This window comes from Bacillus rossius, chromosome 1 (assembly GCF_032445375.1).
Source record: "Bacillus rossius redtenbacheri isolate Brsri chromosome 1, Brsri_v3, whole genome shotgun sequence".
Lineage (NCBI taxonomy): Eukaryota > Metazoa > Arthropoda > Insecta > Phasmatodea > Bacillidae > Bacillus > Bacillus rossius.
In genome coordinates this window covers 248441025-248459322 of record NC_086330.1, presented here as the reverse complement: position 1 = coordinate 248459322, position 18298 = coordinate 248441025, and the positions used below count along the sequence as shown (strand labels likewise).

Here is an 18298-nt window from a genome sequence, read left to right as displayed (position 1 = left end):
TATCACAGACATGTTTCTGAAATATTGTGTGCTGTATGGGTTATTAAAGTCAATTGTGTAAATTGTTTTTATTGTTCCCGAGTGCAACGTGACGGCAGTTCAGCCGGGAGGGTTTTTATGTACTTTTAATTAAAATTGTGTACTGAAATATAAGAGCGTTTCCGGACATTCCCGATGGAATCCGAAGCCAGACAATATTTAGATGTAATTCTTAATAATTGTAATTTGTAGTATCCTTTTTCATTATTCAGAAAATGTCAATTATTTTTCAAGCATCCTTTTTATGTTACTTTAGTTTCCTGTGGCACGAATTCAGAAATATCTTTAATGGCAATTGTTTCGGCGAGAGGACGCCATGTTAAGCTATCCGAGCCATGAGCTCATCCCAGTCTTCCGCCATCAACGACCGAGAGCAGACGCTTCAGCACTCCGGGGACCTCACTGCTTGTTCTCACCGCTAAGTAATTCTGTTCCACGTTAAATCTTTTTCAAATCTTTTTCGCTTAGTCCTCGGAGCTCCTCTCGGTCGGGGGACTGCTTAAATAATTACCTTGCGACCAGTATCGGTCTTTTTTCAACTTAATACGTAAGTCGAGGTGTGACCACGTGGTGGGTCACTACACTTAAACCGATTCGTGCCGCGGGCGTTTGATGCAGTTTAATCGTGTACGTGTATGATCGGAGTTGGCCGAATAAATCAGGTGTGTAAATCTAAACATATTTTTTATTCTTTTAAATATGTGTGACCACATGGAGTGTGACGGTGTGTTGGACGCCTAAGAGCCCACTGCATAGGGAATAGCGTGCCCGATGCTGAGACCGGGCAGGAATTAGTGCTAGGTTGTTTCCAAGGGGGGAATTAAAATCACGCCTCACATGGGTGACGTCACGACCCTGGTAAAGAGTCTCGCATAGGTCCATGCCCATTGCATGGTGGCGCCCTTAAAATCCGAGCATTCATCGAACACCCCGTTATTAAAGATCAGAGACCACAGCCCCCGTAATAAATTATTATAGTTATATGATCATTGCCATTTTGTTATCATGTTTAAAGTTAGGTCATTTTTCACCATTTAGAACTTTTTTCGATTTTGAATACTCTGTTTTCATAAAAATTAATATAATATGAATTCATTACTCTACGACAGTAATTTTTCAAACGCCCTTTGTAATACAAGAAAATTTTAATTTCGCGGACGTTCTTTAGGCCAAGCCACTAAAATCGCAGCAAACAGGTGTCCTAAGCTTTCGCCAGTTTTAAATTTTTTTTTCTACCGAAATATTAGCTTTTATCTATGATATAACATAAGGGGATTGTTATTGTTGGTGTTTTGAATTTACCGGAACAAGTGCGCGATTAAAGTACAAATGTTTAAAGTTTGTAAATGTTTGCAATGAATATTTTCGTTAGAACGTTTTTCTATTGTGGTAAAGTAGGTGGTCGAATTAAATCTGTACCGAAAGTAGAGTTAGACATAGACTACTTGTGCAATGTTGAGAATAAAAATGAAATTGATAATAATATTACAACAAGGAAAGGAATTGGAGATATTCATAGCGTACAAGAATTGTACGCTCAATTTCAAGCAGCTAAATACGAATGTGATAAAACAGTAATGTGGGAGAAGTTTGAAGAAGCAGCTCTAAAAATTCCTAATAGGTCATATAATTTGTCGAACAGTGCAAAAGTGATAAAGTTAATTGGGACTAAGAAGCGTTTTGAATTTGAACCTAAAGAATTTTCGAAGATAGCTGAAAATTTATGTTTATTGAGAACTAACAACTTGGGAAACTTTGCTGGCCATAAGAGTTATTACTTAATGGGTGATCTGGCAGTACTTGAGGTGGCATTAGTAAGGTATAGTATTAAAAGACTGCTTCAGAAAGGTTTCCACCTTCTGTCAGTTCCAGATATTCTGCCAGCACACATCATTAAAAGTTGTGGTATGGCAGTTGATGGTGATAGAAACCAGGTATTTAATATGTAGTGACTTGTAGGATAAGCTTTCAGTTCTAATTTGTTAATAAGTATAAATTTTTTAAGCCTACTATAAGAAGCATTTGTATTACTTAATGTAGTTCTGCTTCTTGAGAAGAGGACATGAGATTGTGTAGTTTAGGTGCTTCTTTTTCATAAAAGATTAAAGGATTTAGCATCTGATTGGGAACTAAGTGAGATAAATGTACCAAATAATTCCCTCAGTATTGGTGATTAATACTATGTATTTTTCTAGATGGGTTTATTGAAATGTTAAAGTTTCAGTAATTATTGGACGTAACAGCTTTTTAGAATGTAAAGAAAAAAATCGCAATACATGGTTTTTACACACTACACATGTCCCTAAATTAACTCAGAAGCGATGGTTTTGTAATATCTACAAGTTTGTGAAAAAATTAAAATTTTATATTGTAATGAAATTACAATACATGTTTTTTTTCCCTGCCGTCGCCATCCATTGTTTACCTGCGATAAATAGGAATATATGTTTTCCCATATACTGGAGACATTCCGAAATTAACCTTGAAAGGCAGGTTTCTTAATTCCTACTGGTTTGGGAAAAAATAATTGTTTACAGCTTACTTTAAAATACCTATGTATTCACTCAGTCGCCGACATTCATTGCTTACTCATGTGATTTTTTTTTTGAGAACTTTAGTATAGGTATGTAGGTGTTGTAATAGCGTCATTCCAAGGTTGCGTGTGTGACATTTTTGACAGTGGATTTAATAATATAAATATTATATAATGAATACATCATAATAAATATCACTTTTTTTCTTATAATATATTAACCTACAACTAGATAAGTATGTCATAAATTTTTCACTTGGTTAAGGAGAATAACACTTAGGCCTACCAAAAAAAAATTGTTAATCTCTGTTGCGTGCGTGACATAATTATACACCCCACTTTGATGGAAATGAAATCAATGTTAAAATTCTGTTTTTATTAAAAGATAAAAATGATCAATACTTGCTGGTAACACAAATAGAATGTGCACCTTTAAGATGATATAGTCAATGTTCCTCAAAACCAATATTTTCACATGCAAACTTAGCTTTGCAAATGTTTCGTGTGTGACTGTTGCGTGTGTGACACTTTGAGACGTGTATATCAGCTGCAATTTGACAAATATATGTTTGGTTGCAAAATAAAATAAATATTTACCAAGATAGAAATAAAAGTAATATATTACATATAGAAAAAATTATATACTGATTACATAAATGAAAATTGACCCCTATTATTAAGCAATGTAGGTGAATTCACTTTCTTCAATATCACTGAAATGTCTTCCCAAGAAGCATCTTCATTTGCTGGCCATACCCAACTCTTTCCACTAGGGTGCATGTACTTGAGCAAAACTAGATTACTTTCTTCATCATACTCCATCACAACAGCAAAATAGTCTTGTTTACTGGTGAACTTTCCTGTGGGTGTTAAAGAAACTAATACAAAGCCCCCAGGTTCAATACTGTTCTTATCCTTTTTGCTACAAGAAGAGCTGAATTTTACATTATTTTGAAGAGAAGTTCCTTTACTGCCTCCTTCGAAATCTGAATCCTCATCCACATCTTTTTCATCAGTCACATCTTCTTTATCACTATCTTCTACACCATATTCATTTTCATCATCGTCTTCATCTTCATTTTCTTCAAGGTCTCTTAACACAACCGTTGTCAAATTTGTTTTTTCAGAAGTTGTAGATACCTCCACCACACCTTTTCTTACAGGAGAGACAAAGTGAACTTTATGTAGGTGTGGAATTGGCTGTACTTTTTCCCAGCGTTCATCTAGGAGCGATGATGATGACTTTACTTCTTCTGCAGATATGAAGATAACTGTTACACCCTTTACATTACGCTCCGTGCATTGAAAGAATTCAATGGGTGAATTAATAATCTCTTGTCGTGATTTTACCTTACGCCAAACAGTTCGTTTCAAAGTTCCCCCAACACCATCAACATCCCCTTTGCCATGGGACGTGGCAAAATAATACCAATCGGTAGAAATATTAAAGTCAGTCTGAAAATATGTAAGGTTTACAACTGTGAAACGGTTCTTGAACTGTGCAGCACAGCCGTCAAAGAAGATCTTCACATGATGAATATTCTGCATTTTTTGTTTCAAGTCTTGGATAAGAGTTTTAAGAAATGTCCAAACAGAATATTTGTCATGTGACAATTCATCACTTATAATGGCATAGTCGTAGACCTTATTACATTCTAACCAGACAACAGCAGTGAAAATGGTGGTTTGTCGTTGGGTCCAGTGAGCACTTTGTATTTCATCTTGGTTGACACCTGTGTAATTTTCTGCAAAATCAATTTGGATAACTGCGTCATGAGTTGAAAAATTTTTCTTTGCATCCTCAAAATGTTTAGACTGTTTTCTTTTTACATACCGATGTAGCTTGAATGCTATCATCTGCATCTGTATTTTCTTCACACAGTCAGATACTGTTCCAGTTTCTGAAACAATTTCGGGGTGTCCTTCCACATCTTTCCACTGTTTCCATTTCATTTCATTAGTCAAAGTTTCTTCATCATATTGACTTATAATATCTCTGAAAGAATTGCTTGTCAACTTACATTTCTCACATAGGCCTATATCTAACATGCAATCAAATCTTTCAACATCACAGACAAGAATTGCTAGTAAATCATTTGTACTATGTGGGAAAACATTTACTTCCTTTGCCAAACTTTCCACCAAAAACTGCATGTTCACGTGGTAATGACATAGGTACACATGTGTTATGACTCATAGTAGAAACGGGATATACAAATTGCGGTCGAAGCTCAAAAAATTTAGATTTTTTCATCTTACAATCGGGATATTCCTTCACAAACTCTTCATAGGCCTCCGCAATGGTCATCGTCATAGTACGTTTCTGTACAACATCTTTCTTGCCAGACTGAACATTCTTAACAGTGCATTTGTCCTGTCTTCCTGGTTCAGTTCTACTTATATCATCACGGAGATAATACTGCGTCACTTTAGCTTTGGTTTCTTCATTTAGTCTCTGGCCATGTTCTTTTTTCATTTTATGTAGCAGGTTCAATCTTTTCCCATATTCTGGTAATTCATCAACTAACAATTTCACTACTACTGCTTTACGTTTTCCTGGGCTTTGTGGTAAAATTTGCTTCAATTTACAAACTGCTTTCCCTAGGGATCTGTTACTTCTATACAAACTCTTTTCTGGCAACACATTACTATTACTCTTAACAGTTTGTGACTTTTTATTTTCTCTGTGCTTCCTCTGTCTTATTCTGTCTTGCTTTCGCTTTAACTCCTTATCAGTTTGAACACGTTTTTGTTGGTCCCTTCGTAATTTAAATCTTTCACATTCTTTTCTTAAGTATGCTTCATACTTCGCTGGGTCTTGTTTAAGCCTTTCTCTAAAAGCCTGTGACCTCTTCGTAGATATCATAGTTCTTCTGCAACAATACCAGTTATAGGTATAACATTAATCTCAAATAAATTTTAACCAATAACAGCAAGTTTGGCAAGCTAACACACAAAGTCATTTGCAAAAATGGTCATTTAAATTTAATTTTGGTGTTCAAATAGAAACTGTGTTAGATGTAATCCTCTTGATTACAAGTTTTTTTAATTTTTAGGTTAGTTCATAGTTGAAATCAAACCAGAATGTATCTCTTTTGTGTTGTTGGAGTTGCAAGCTTACAAAGCCTGTATTTTACGGTGTCACACACGCAACACTACTTCCAGTTAAAAATATAAATGTTTGCCAGAAAACTTTGCTGTAGTAAAATGTAGGCCATGTGGCACACCTTACTTCTAGAAAGTTTCACATTGATATGTCAATTAGTTGTTTGTAAAAACTAATTTAACCATGTTTTGTGTTGCGTGTGTGACACAAAATCATTACATATTTTCATTTTATGCTGTGCAATATATGCTTACCTGATTTGGTCCAAAATGGCATTAAAAATACTTCCACATCTGTACAGTATGGTCAACACAAAACAATGGCCATAACTCAAACAGGAAGATAATCAGAGTAGTCAATATTGAGATGTACTTTTCCCTTTTTGGCAACGTTCAGTATTGTAAGCACTAAAGTCTAACATTGGAAAATAAAGTTTTAACTGAGTAAATAATTTTTTAATTTTGCATATATAGTAAAATGATTATTAAGTATTACAAATATGCACTGTACAACTAATTTTAAATATTTTAATTTTTTTTATGCTTGGGTCATCTTCCATTATTTAATGAAATTCGTTTAAATAATGTTTGTATTGCAATTGTAAGGAATTTTTAATGCTTGTTTTTCATATGTGTTGTTTTATAGAATAGGTAATTGTATTATGATATGTTTGTTTTGTAACAATGCATTTAAAGTACATTTACTATTTTGTGTGACATTGTAACGAACAATTCTAAAGGAGCCAAAAATTTGAATTGAATTGTTAACGTCATTCATTTTTTGTGAGGAATACGTGTGGTACACTGAAGTAGCTGACATGTTTCGAATTTTGCAGTATTTCCAGGGAATTCTTTGATTACAGCCATTGTATATTCTGTGTTTGATATGGCTAGTGTTTCAAGTATCCAAGTTTATCCCTGGAGACTAATGGTTTGATCCTGTTGACTTGATCCTCTGGTTCATGATAGGTACTTGCAGTTTTAAGCAGTACGTCAAGACCCTAAAGGTATGATGCTTGCTGTTTTAGTTCAGTACGTCTGAAGATCCTGCACATAAACAAAATGGCGAAATAAAAAAGAATTATGATCGTAGGTTAAAAAAAAAAATCCTTTTTATTTGGCTTATGATCATAATTAAATATTATATGGAAATCATTTTTTTATCTACAGGATCTTTGATGTACCTACTGAATTAAAACAGCAAGCATCGTGTACCACAGGATCACGCCATCAGGATCTTTCGACATACGAAACTAAAACAGCAAGCATCATGTATCACAGGATCAAGCCAACAGAATCATGTCATCAGAATCAAGCCTTCAAAATCCAGGGATAAACTTCAATATATGAAAAGGAAGAATTAGCATATTTTCAAATCTCTATAGTTGGCTACAGTTGTGCTAAACAAAGAGATACACAATCACTGGTAAACAACGACTGGCGGCGGCTGTGTGAAAACACAGGTGTTGTAATATAAGTTTTAAACTGTTATTTTTCACAGACCAGTAGGAATTAAGAAACCATGGTTTCAGGGTAAATTTAGTGACATCTAGTACTTCGAAAACACATTTTCCATTTTTATTTACTTTTCGTTCCACAAAGCCACGGCGTCCTCCAATGCTGGTATACAAATATTACTTAAAACTATTATTTTACAGAAACTAGTATTAATTTAGAAACCATCCTCTCAGGGTAAATTTTGGGACCTGTGTAGTGTGTAAAAATAATGTTTTCCCATATATTTTTTTCTAAAAAGTCATGACTTTTCTTCTTTTTTATTTTTTATTTTTAGGAATCTTATGCAGACAGTGGAATTTTACTTATTTTGAAGGCCAAGTGTGTAAAATTTTGTTGAGTCCGGAATAAAACTTTACATTTGTATAAGAAATGCAAACAAAGAAGCAATCATAAACTCTTCTTTATATATATGTTTTACACATATTTTATACACAACCAATCATTTAGATTATCTTTATAATATTTATTTTCATGTTTCAAATGTTATATGTGTAGTTAGTGAAAAATAACCAACCAACGGACAGGATTGTGCATTTCAAGTTATTTTTAGAACAATTACTTAAACAATTACAAGTAATTTATTTAACTATAGTGTTAACATGTAATTATGATTCATATACAAAATTGTAGAAACATTAGGTGAAATAAATGAGTTTCGACCCAAGTTACTTACTTTCTACAGTCATGCATAATAATAAAATGCTAAATACATCAATACCCAACTACGGAAAATTTTTGTGCAATTAATGTATAGTCATAATATTATAATGTATTTTTTAATTTGCGACATTGTATAACTCTTAAAAATTATAAAATGTATTCCAGAAAATTTTTTCTATCACAGAGATTTATTTGGCACACCGATATGCTTAATATGTTTCATGGTGAACATAAAAGGGATTATATATAAGTTAATGCTGTAACATGCAGACGACTTCAGCACCAATGCACGTAAGAATTTTAACTTAAAAAACGACTTTGAGCAGTTAGCAACATGGTAATTATTTCAACCAAACATTGCTGGAAATTTTCCAGCTATAATAAAAAACCACAACTGCAGATATCGTACAAAAAACATGCATTCTATATGAGCAGACGACGTAACTCCTATGAAAGTAAAGCCCGATCTTCACACCACCAGTACCAGTCCCTGCTGGTGGATCACAACCTTACATCACTTCGGCAACAATTTAAGTTAATGATTGTGTCCGCAACTAAGTAAGTGCTCCGTGCATTGTGTTAGGTACATATATGAGTACGAGCGTATTTATTCCTGTAAGAATATTTGTAAAGTCATAATATTCACAAAAGAACATACATTTTTCAGTACGCACGTGACCCTTTAAGCATATGTACATACCTGGTTTGACGAACGCATTAATATTTTTTGTGGTCTCGGGCCAGATTTTATATGTAGTGCTCACTGAGTGTATATAATAATATAAATAGTCTGACTCTAGGTAATAGAGTAGCCTACAAGCGATGAACAGTCTCTGGTTTCAACTAGTGTTATTCAAGTAAAAAAATTACCATACATGTAATATGCACATATTTACATAGACCTTCTGTCTTTAACTAAGTAAATTGTAAGATGATTATATGTTAAATTTTATGTAGCCTAAAACATTTATCAGTGCTTTATGGATGTGAAGTGCGAGGGCGCTGTCCCACCCCTCTCCCACTGCTCCCCTCTTGCGATAGTCTTCAGGAGTTCGCAGTACAAGGCGGATGTGACCGTCACGTGTGGAAGGTGTAATAGTTACATCCCTGAGTTCTGCATGCCAGTAAATCTTATTAATCAATCGAAACATTCGGTACTTAATTCACCACGAATACCTGGACCTGTTTGTAGTGCAGGGCGTGACTCTCCCACCATAACTTCTCCTTCGCCACACGACCCCACCGTAGAGTATTAAAAAGAGTACTAAGCCGACTGATTCGGTTCGAAATTTTTCTAAAGTGGGACGGCCGCCAGAGGGCATAGACAGTAGTGTGAGCGCAACATTTCTTAATGCTGTTTCCATTGTAGTTTGTATTATACCGACTTAGGCTTAGTACCTGTCCATCGGCTCGTGTAAATAAAACCATGGCCACCAAAACATTTGTTTCATTCAGTAGTTCTCCACCCAACCTACTTAGGAATCAACTACCTGTGCGAAGGGATTGCTCAAGGATGTCATAAATTAATAGGGTATTCACAAACAGGTGCAGCCACTAAGCTTAGTGAGCAACACTGGGGCCGGCGACCCACACCAACCCTTAAGTTAGACGTCCAGTCTAACTTGGCGCCCTCCTAAACCTATCTCATATTTAAATTATTGTAAATTATTTTTGCGTCACTAAATTCAACCTGGTTCTCAGTCATGGGACCATGTGGCATTTCGTGCCCATACATTTGGCGAGCAACAGAAGATACAGAAAGAGTTTAGACAACGATGGAAAAGTGCAGACATTTTGGGAATGTGTAGACATGCAGAGTGGACTATTCGAGTTACCTCTCTAGGATGCCATTGTTCTTCGTCACAGGACGATGCCATAGCATTCCCAGCCTCTCACCCTCTGCACCTCTGCACCCTCTATCCTGTGATGGCCACCAGATGTAGGTGCTGATAACACGCACAATTGCTGCACAGCCCAGGCATCTCAAGTTTCAACACCCGCAGGATTTCTCATCACCTCACCACCCTCCTAAACCCACTGATCCTCTCCCCCTCCGTGGGGGAATCACAAAATTATAAAAACCGGTTCTGTCAGCTTGTGAACTACTCCTTTGTTGAGCAAGGATAGAGTTCCAGTACAAGCCAGAATTGTTTCTTGTTTTTATTTTAAATTTAAAATAATTTTAATTTTAATTTTTTTTTTCCGTAATTTTATGGTATCAAAGAAAAATACAATAGTTTTCTCCATATGCTCCCGATTATTCTTGTCAATATTATGATGGTTTTCTCCAAGTGCTTCTGATTATTCCTGACTATTGTTGTGGTTTCTTCAAGTGCTTCTGACTATTTCTGAGAAATCAATATCTGCATGAAGGATTATGTACTTAATGAGACATGTCATTTTATTTGGAGTTACATTTAATTAGTGAATTTCTGTCAACAAATTACCTAAATAAAAATATTTTTTATCATTTGGAATTCTAACCATAATATCACTACACAGTCCAATAATATGTGATAAGATAGTAGAGAAACACTAAAATGCAAGACGAACTTCCTTCTCCTTGGTACCTAGCGAAGCCATCCTTCTTTTGCGATCGTTAGTGAGCATCCCGCATCCCACATAAAATATGTAACTAATTAATGTTTACCTGTAAGCAACATGTGGTGTCATCTGTTGACAAGAATCAACACTACTTTAAACAAGTTATTTTGCATAAGATAAATTAACTCTCACCACTGAATGGTGCTATTGTAGTCAGTTAGAGCCAAGTAGTCTCGTAGCCATGTAGCCTTGTGTGTCCTGGAAGCTTCGTAGTCTTGTAGCCTCGCAGTCACGTTGTCACGTAGCCTTGAGATGTGTGTCTTACAATAGTTTTATCGTTTGAAATTCAAAAAATAAACAACTATTACTCAGTCAAATTATATACCATGAGACATCTGAGAAGCAATAACATGCAAGATGAACTTCCTTCTCCTTGGTACCTAGCGAAGCCATCCTTCTTTTGTGATTGTTATTGAGCATCCTGCATCCCACATAAAAGAACTGAATAATATTTACCTGCAAGCTAAACGTGGCGTCATCTGTTGACAAGAATTGGGACTACTTACAACAAGTTTCTTTGCATGAGATAAATTAACTCTCGCTGATGAAATATTAAAAAAAAAAAATCTATTTAAGTAATGGATCTAATTTAAAACTTTCAGTTTGCATCTGGCATTAGTCTCAGTAACTAATATGGATTCTAATTCAGTGTCTTTCGCTGTATCGAAAGGATACAGGTGTAAGTTTTGCAGCAAAGAATTTATCTTGAGAAAGAATGCAAGACAACACGAGAAGAATGACTGTGTTAAAACTCCATTACGCAATATGATAACTCGTGTTCGATGTAGCAAGTCGTTTATGCGAAGAGAGAGCTTAAAAAGACATGATAGAACTTGTAACGTCAAGCCTGCGTACGAGCTAGGGACAACGATGGATCTACTAGTCTAAAGAAGAGTTATCTGAATTACGTCAATAATTTTCCTTGTCTTGGAAGAGATTATGTTCATGGCTCTTCCGATCTCGACAAAGAACTTAAATTGACGATTTATGGAAGAATCTTTAACGTGAAAAGTGAGAATACATTCAAGCCAAATTCAAGTAGATTTTTCCTACTTTGTAAAAATGGCGGACTCCTAAAAAGGAACCATGAAGACGATGAAGAAGCTTCGACATCAACGATATCAAATTCTTACAGTAATCTGGGTGAAGACGATGTCTTCTACGGTGATGAAGACAGTGACTCTGACAGTGTCATGATGTCACTACCACCTGTAATGTGAATATTGTGTTGTAAATTTGTTTTGTACTTAAATAGCATATCCGAGACTGTTTTCAACTACTGATATACTCGATCATGTTGTCGCCGCCCTATTGTTTACTTGATACTAACTGCAACTTGATCTTTGATAGTGTGGTTTTCTAAATGATAAGAGATGTTTAATGTCAGTATTGTTACTGTCAGAGCCAAGATTGTTTCCGAATTAGGGGGAAAATCAAATTACGGCTGAAAACAGTCTATGCCCTGGCAGTAATGTTCTGACATTAAACATCCTGACTTATAAAACAGTCTCAGCTATGCTATATTCCTAAGGATATGTGGAAAACAACAGGATCATGTTGCAGCTAGTAGCAGTAGAGCAGTGATAACATGAACATGAATATATCTCATTGAAAATTGTCTCGGCTACATTATTAAAGCACAAAACAAATTGCCAACTGTATATCGTTAGTAGATACTTATTTCATATTTCATGATTTTTATTGGCATCTTAAAAAATATTTTAAGTGCTTAAGTAATTTTTTGGGACATATAACACAATGTAGCATATTTGTAGGGTAGTAATGTACCATCAGATGTACTAGCAACAGGCAAAAAAAAAAAAAAACAAATGGCTATCTCTCCCCTGGAATGTACCTTAGTATTAATGATAGATACAGTAACAAATTGTTTCTTTTATTGTTGCAGCTTAGCGTATCGATGGTATTTAAACAATACCTTTTATATTTCAACGTTATGTATTCACAGAAATCAATGGTAGTACTGGATGGAAAAACTTTAAAAATGGTATTCTATTTAATTAGTAAGCATACAGTGTAGGCCTTTATTTCATTTAGTCTACTGTAGAAAACCATTTGTAACTACTATAGTATTTCCATTATTATATTTCAAAATAATAATTTAGTTGTACTTTGTTTTACCAAATAATAAAAACAGCATACAACATTAATTAATTTTTAAGAAAATATTTTAAATTTTGTTTATTACACATACTACAATACAAAAACTATAAAACATTGCAATTGTTTAAACAAAAATTTGTAAAACCCTGGAATTTTATTTCCCTAGTAGAGTGGCCATCCTGTATTTTATAATATGAAAATTATATGCTGAAATATATCAGACAAACAAGTAGTGCAAATGCCTACAGTTTTAATATTTTTAAAAATATAAGATATTGTACATATATGCATAACATAAAAAAACGTACTTGGAGGAGAAAGTAGATAATAAGTTACTTAAAAATTCTTAATTAGTTGTAGATAACTTAAGAGACAGACCTCATAATTTAAATTAACCAATCTTTTGAATATAATATATAAGAGACTGTTTCAGTGAGCATTTTGACGATTATGATAATCATAGAAAAACCTATAACCAGAGAAGTAAACATTTAAATGTTTGTTGTGATGTACTAAACATAAATACTGTTTTTTTTCTCATTAAAAAGATTATTCACATTATAGACATTCCTCTCTGTCTCGAATGTTTACAGAGATATTTTTTCTGTGAGCAACCTCTGGTAGGAGGACAAATAATTGGAGAACACAGCTGCACATTTGATGATGGCTTGTATTTAGCGGCCGCTAGGAGCGCTCAAGTTGTGGTGCCAAATTTTAAAGGTCAATACTTACAGTTAATAAAAGGTTATATATTTGCAATCAACACTTGTGACTCTGGACCAGTTTTGTCTCATTCAGTTGTGAGTTTTCAGGCCATAACTGCTTGAATGTATCCCAACTAATGATAGTGTGGCCTGCACCGGAGTCTATTGCCATAATATGTACTTAATCATTTAATGTGAGCTCCATTAGCATTGGAGGTTTTGGCTGTGAATTTGCTGTGGTCCTGTACAGACTATAAATAGGTGACTCTTCCATATCTTCTGACTCCACACAATCATACATTTTATAAGTTTTACTTGCGCCGTCTCGACCAGGTTTACTTGTGCAACTACGATCTTGCTTTCTTGCATGTATTTCTTTGTTTTCATCAGTCTCTTCTTTTTTGCAATGCAACCCCGTTCCAAATGACCTTGCTTAGAACAAACATTACCTACATACAGACATTTTAACATGGTCGAAGGAGAAGCTGAGAGTATTAGGGTCATTAGAAGCAGAGGTCAAGACAAGCAATACTGAAGCCAAACTGCCTCTGATGGTTGCTGAAGGGTGAGGACCGAGTTTGTAGGGAGAAACTGGTTTGATCCACTAGGTATATATATCCAAGGCATTCATGCAGTTACACAAGATGAGGTATGTAAAATATTAAACCAACATCCATGAGTGTTTGATAATGCAGAGTTAGGCTACTATGTAAGGCCTCCAGTGACTATAGAGTTACAGTCAGATGTTTATGAACCTGTAACACATTCTTCGTGTGCCACTCCCATTGTACCAATCCATAAAGCAGATGGATCAGTGCGCATCTGTGGTGACTCTAAATGCATTGTGAATAATGTTTGCAAAACTAATGTTTATCCGCTTACCACAATAAATGAAGTGTTTGCTAACCTAACAGGTGGGTACAATATATACAACATTGGACCTTGAGGATTCATTTTTGCAGCTTTCAGTTGATGAGGCAACCTCTGAGGTTCTGACAGTGAATACAATGAAGGGGCTGTTTAACCATTCAGGGTTAGTAGTGGTCCAGCAATTTTTCAATGAATTATGTTTGGAGTCACAAATTTCTGCCAGTATGTGACAGCAATACCATTTACTATTGTGAACTCACAACATAAGCCCTTACTGCACCTATTGGATCCCACTAAGCAAACTCCAGACATACTGTCTTCCCGGCTGTTGCATTGTAGCTTGTGGCTAACCATGTATGACTACCAGCTAGTTCACCAGGAAGGCCAAAAATTGGCCATGCTGATGCATTGAGCCGGTTGCCTATACAGTCGGAGACGTTTAAAATTCCAGTAGTGGGTGATATGTTGATGCTGGAAGAAAGTTCAGACTTGCCAGTAGGAGCAGAAAAAATAGCACAAGATACAGAAGAGTATCCAACACTGGCTCAAGTTAAACGAAACACATGTATCGGTTGGCCAGAGGGAGATTTCTCAGAAGATCTTCATCCGTATATTCTTAATAAAAATCAATTGTCTTTCTACAAGGGTTGCATCTTGTGGGGGAACCATGTGATTATTCCATCATCTTTAAGGACACAATTGTTACAGGTACTACATGCAGTACATAATGGAGTTGTCAGGTCCAAGGCGTTAGCTCGCAGCTACGTGTGGTAGCCTAAAATGGACACTTGACATTGAAGCAATGGTTGAACAATGTGTGGGATGTCAGCAGCATTGAGCAAACCCCCCAAAAGCGAAATAAGTTGCTCGGATTTTAGATACAAAACATAGGGCAAGTGTTCGTGATAGTTGTTGATGCATATTACAGGTGGCCAGAAGTCAGGAAGTGCAGTCTATGACCTCTGCATCAGTCATAAGAGAACTTAGAGACATATTCAGCTTTCACGGCCTACAATATAGTATAGTGAGTGACAATGGAACAGTGTTTGTGTCTAAGGAAATTAAAACTTTTCTAGCAAAGAATGGGATCCGACTAATACAAACACCTTTTCACCCATCTACAAATGGCTAGGCTAAAAGAATGGTACAAACCATTAAAGAAAACTTGTAACTGTTGAGTGGTGATTGGCAAACAAGATTGGTTCGTATGCTGTTTGCTTTGCGAATAACATCATGTACAATGATCAACAAGGCACCATCAATGCTGCTAAGGGGTAGGTCATTGCATACAACATTGGAACAGACACATCCAATGGCTTGTGAGGATCGTCAAACTTTGAACATCCCTGAAACAGTGAGAAATTTTGCGATTGGAGATCCAGTGCTGTACAGGAATCACAGTGGGGCTACAAAATGGCTGTTGGGAGTGATCAAAGCAAAGTAAGGGCCCTTAACATATGTAGTGTGAAGAAGTGGCGGGCAATCACATAGGCTCTCACTGATTAGTTACTCCGAAGAGCATGGCCACAAGTTGTGGAGTAGATTCTAATAGTGTCGCAGTCAATTCGGCTGGCCAGAGACAAAGAAATAACAGCATGCAAGCATTTATAAGGATGTCGCAGTAGTACACTGAAAGCCTGGTTGTTCAGCTAAAGAGACAAGTCCAAGATCACCACCCAGAGAATAAGCACCACCTCCTCCTCAGGCACAAGACTGGGAACCTTTCAGAGGTTTTGGAGAATGTCCTTCAGCACTATCATCGCGAGCACAGACACCTTCTACAGGTGTAGAAGAATCCGAAGACATGTTTGCATATAGGATGGGAAATGGCTGTCATCAGTGACAAGATAACAAGACACTTAGAACTTCAAACAGAGTAACATAATTACCAAATAAACAAAAAGATTTTGTATTGTACTAAGTTAAGGGGAAAGTTATGTATTTAGGTTAATGTTAGTTTGTATGGCTAGGTTGGCATTATCAGGTTTAAAACAGTTTGTGTTGCCTGGTTATGAGTTGAACTGCAGCCATGTTTTGTGAGTGAGAACTGCTATGTTTGAGAGTTGTGTCTTTAATAAATAAAGATATATGCAGACCATAATAGTAGGTGAGGTTAGCATCAGTAGAAAGGGTACTTACTTAAAACACTCCCACCGTAAATATTATCTTGTACTTTACATATCTGCACTTAAGACCATATAAAAATACTTCAGTTTTTTTACAAATAAGGTAAATTACTTTAGCACTGTCAAAATCCGATGAGCTTGGCACAAGCGTCACTCTGCATCACTTAAAGTTCTTAATTATTTATTTAAAATTTTACTTAAATTTGTATCCTGGTTTCTGATTGGCTGGAAGGCCGTGCATATAAAAGTTTTTAAGGCTAACGCACACAACCAGAAATGTCCAAAAATTATTTAGTGTGGAAGGAAAATCACAGTTTTCATATTAAAATCACAATAGTTCATAAGATAATATTTCAGTTGCAATATGTCCTGACCAATAGTTCTTGGAGGGATATGAGCATTGGTACTGTGTTGGAAGGTGTCTAGAGTCATAGGTGTCGTAGCTATGGCTCAAGTTTTAATACACAACATTGTTTATTATAACAAATGTGATAAATGCAAAATATTGATGTCGCCGGGGGTTTTTGGGGCGTTAGAGAGATGTTAAATCAGAAGGGGGCCACCATGTCTAGGGGGCACGGATCCGGATGAGACTGTTACTCTGGGCGTGATGTCGCCCATGTGGGGACATGACTTGACCCTCGTGCGCTGCCTACAAAATAGTTGACCTGGGCCTGCTCTCAGCGACGGGCACGCTATGTTTTAATGCCGTGGGCTCTTATGGCATCCCACACGCCAGCCTGGAGTACACATGTGGTCAAATGAAAAGAGACAAGTTCGGTAACGCTGTGTATTATTTTATACTACACGATACAATTCCCGCTTAAGCATGTTACATAAAGACCCTAAAATATGTTAAAACTGTTTAAAAGCCTTGCTGCACGATCGGTTTACAGGCTGTCCGACCACCATGGCATATTTAATAAAACCAATTAAATCACCAAACACCTTTTTACATTTTACCCTGGCGGTCCATGTACTGCAACCATGTAATAATTAAGTTGAACAAGAAATAATTAAATAAAGTTATAGTAGCTGAAAGGCCTTGGGCAAGTCTGAGTCTGTAGCAGCCCTTTAGCATTTTTGCTGAAAGGAAAATAAATGAAATATAGTATTATGCCCTGAAACTTATGTACACAACATAATAAATGCAATAATGATAATTAAATAGAAATTAGGAGGGAACGAGGCTCTGGCATGACTCTGCCTCTTGCAGTCCACACACGCACACGTCGGCCACGGGAGGTTTGAATGACGGGAAGGAAGGGAGGGTGGTAACATATCGGGCTGTAGGGGGCGTAGCCCTGGTCGAATCAATATTAAAAACAAAAGGTTATTAATATGATTTGTGATATGTGTGTTTTGGCACATTGCCTTGTTTTTTCTGCCCAGGTAGGCGGGGCCCTTAATGCAAATGCACAGATTTTATCTAGGCATATCTTAGCAAACCCTTGTGCTGGAACACTGTTTACATTTCACTGTCCCACAAACAAGCATCACAGTGAGACTGTACGACATATGCTGTTTCCTGTAATGATGTGTACATGCAGCTCGCGTGCTTACTGGAGGTACAGTGAATGTGATTAGTTTTCAATATGCCCAGCAGTGTAACCAGCACATCACCGCTGTATCTAGTATGCTTTGAACTTTCAATACTTATAAGGAAAATGTCTGGATTAATGAGTGTAGTAAAATAAACTAACAATAAAGTTATAAATTGCCATTGGTGTAGGTGTGTCACATTCTGTCTAGTTTTAAACTGGCATAATAAATGCATCTGCTATCTGCTCACAAATGCAATTCTGATATTTCTAAGTAGTTTGAAATTGATATATTAATCTCAATACACGTATGTTTGGTTCTAAACAATTAATGTATTCCTTCAAAATATTATTTGACCACAAAATATATGCATTTAGACAAGTGATAAATTATATTATATTTATTAAATGGTCAAAACATTAACTTTTAGGATAATCGTGCAAAACTAGGTGACTAACGTTAATTTTTACGTTTAT

General features: G+C 35.9%; 1 protein-coding gene across 4 annotated transcripts in view; it reads left to right on the top strand.

Annotated features, from left to right (window-relative positions):
* Window positions 1–392: 392 nt before the first annotated feature.
* LOC134527447 (serine--tRNA ligase, mitochondrial) overlaps window positions 393–18298 on the top strand; it is a 39073-nt gene continuing 21167 nt past the window's right edge. The window contains exon 1 of one of the 4 annotated variants that reach the window (XM_063360138.1): window positions 393–701. In XM_063360138.1, coding sequence (XP_063216208.1) covers window positions 675–701 — 27 coding nt within the window. In that variant the 5' untranslated portion in view covers window positions 393–674. Of the gene's footprint in view, window positions 702–1177; window positions 1974–18298 lie in introns of those variants that run through there. The other 3 variants (XM_063360137.1, XM_063360136.1, XM_063360135.1) reach the window with 3 other exon arrangements.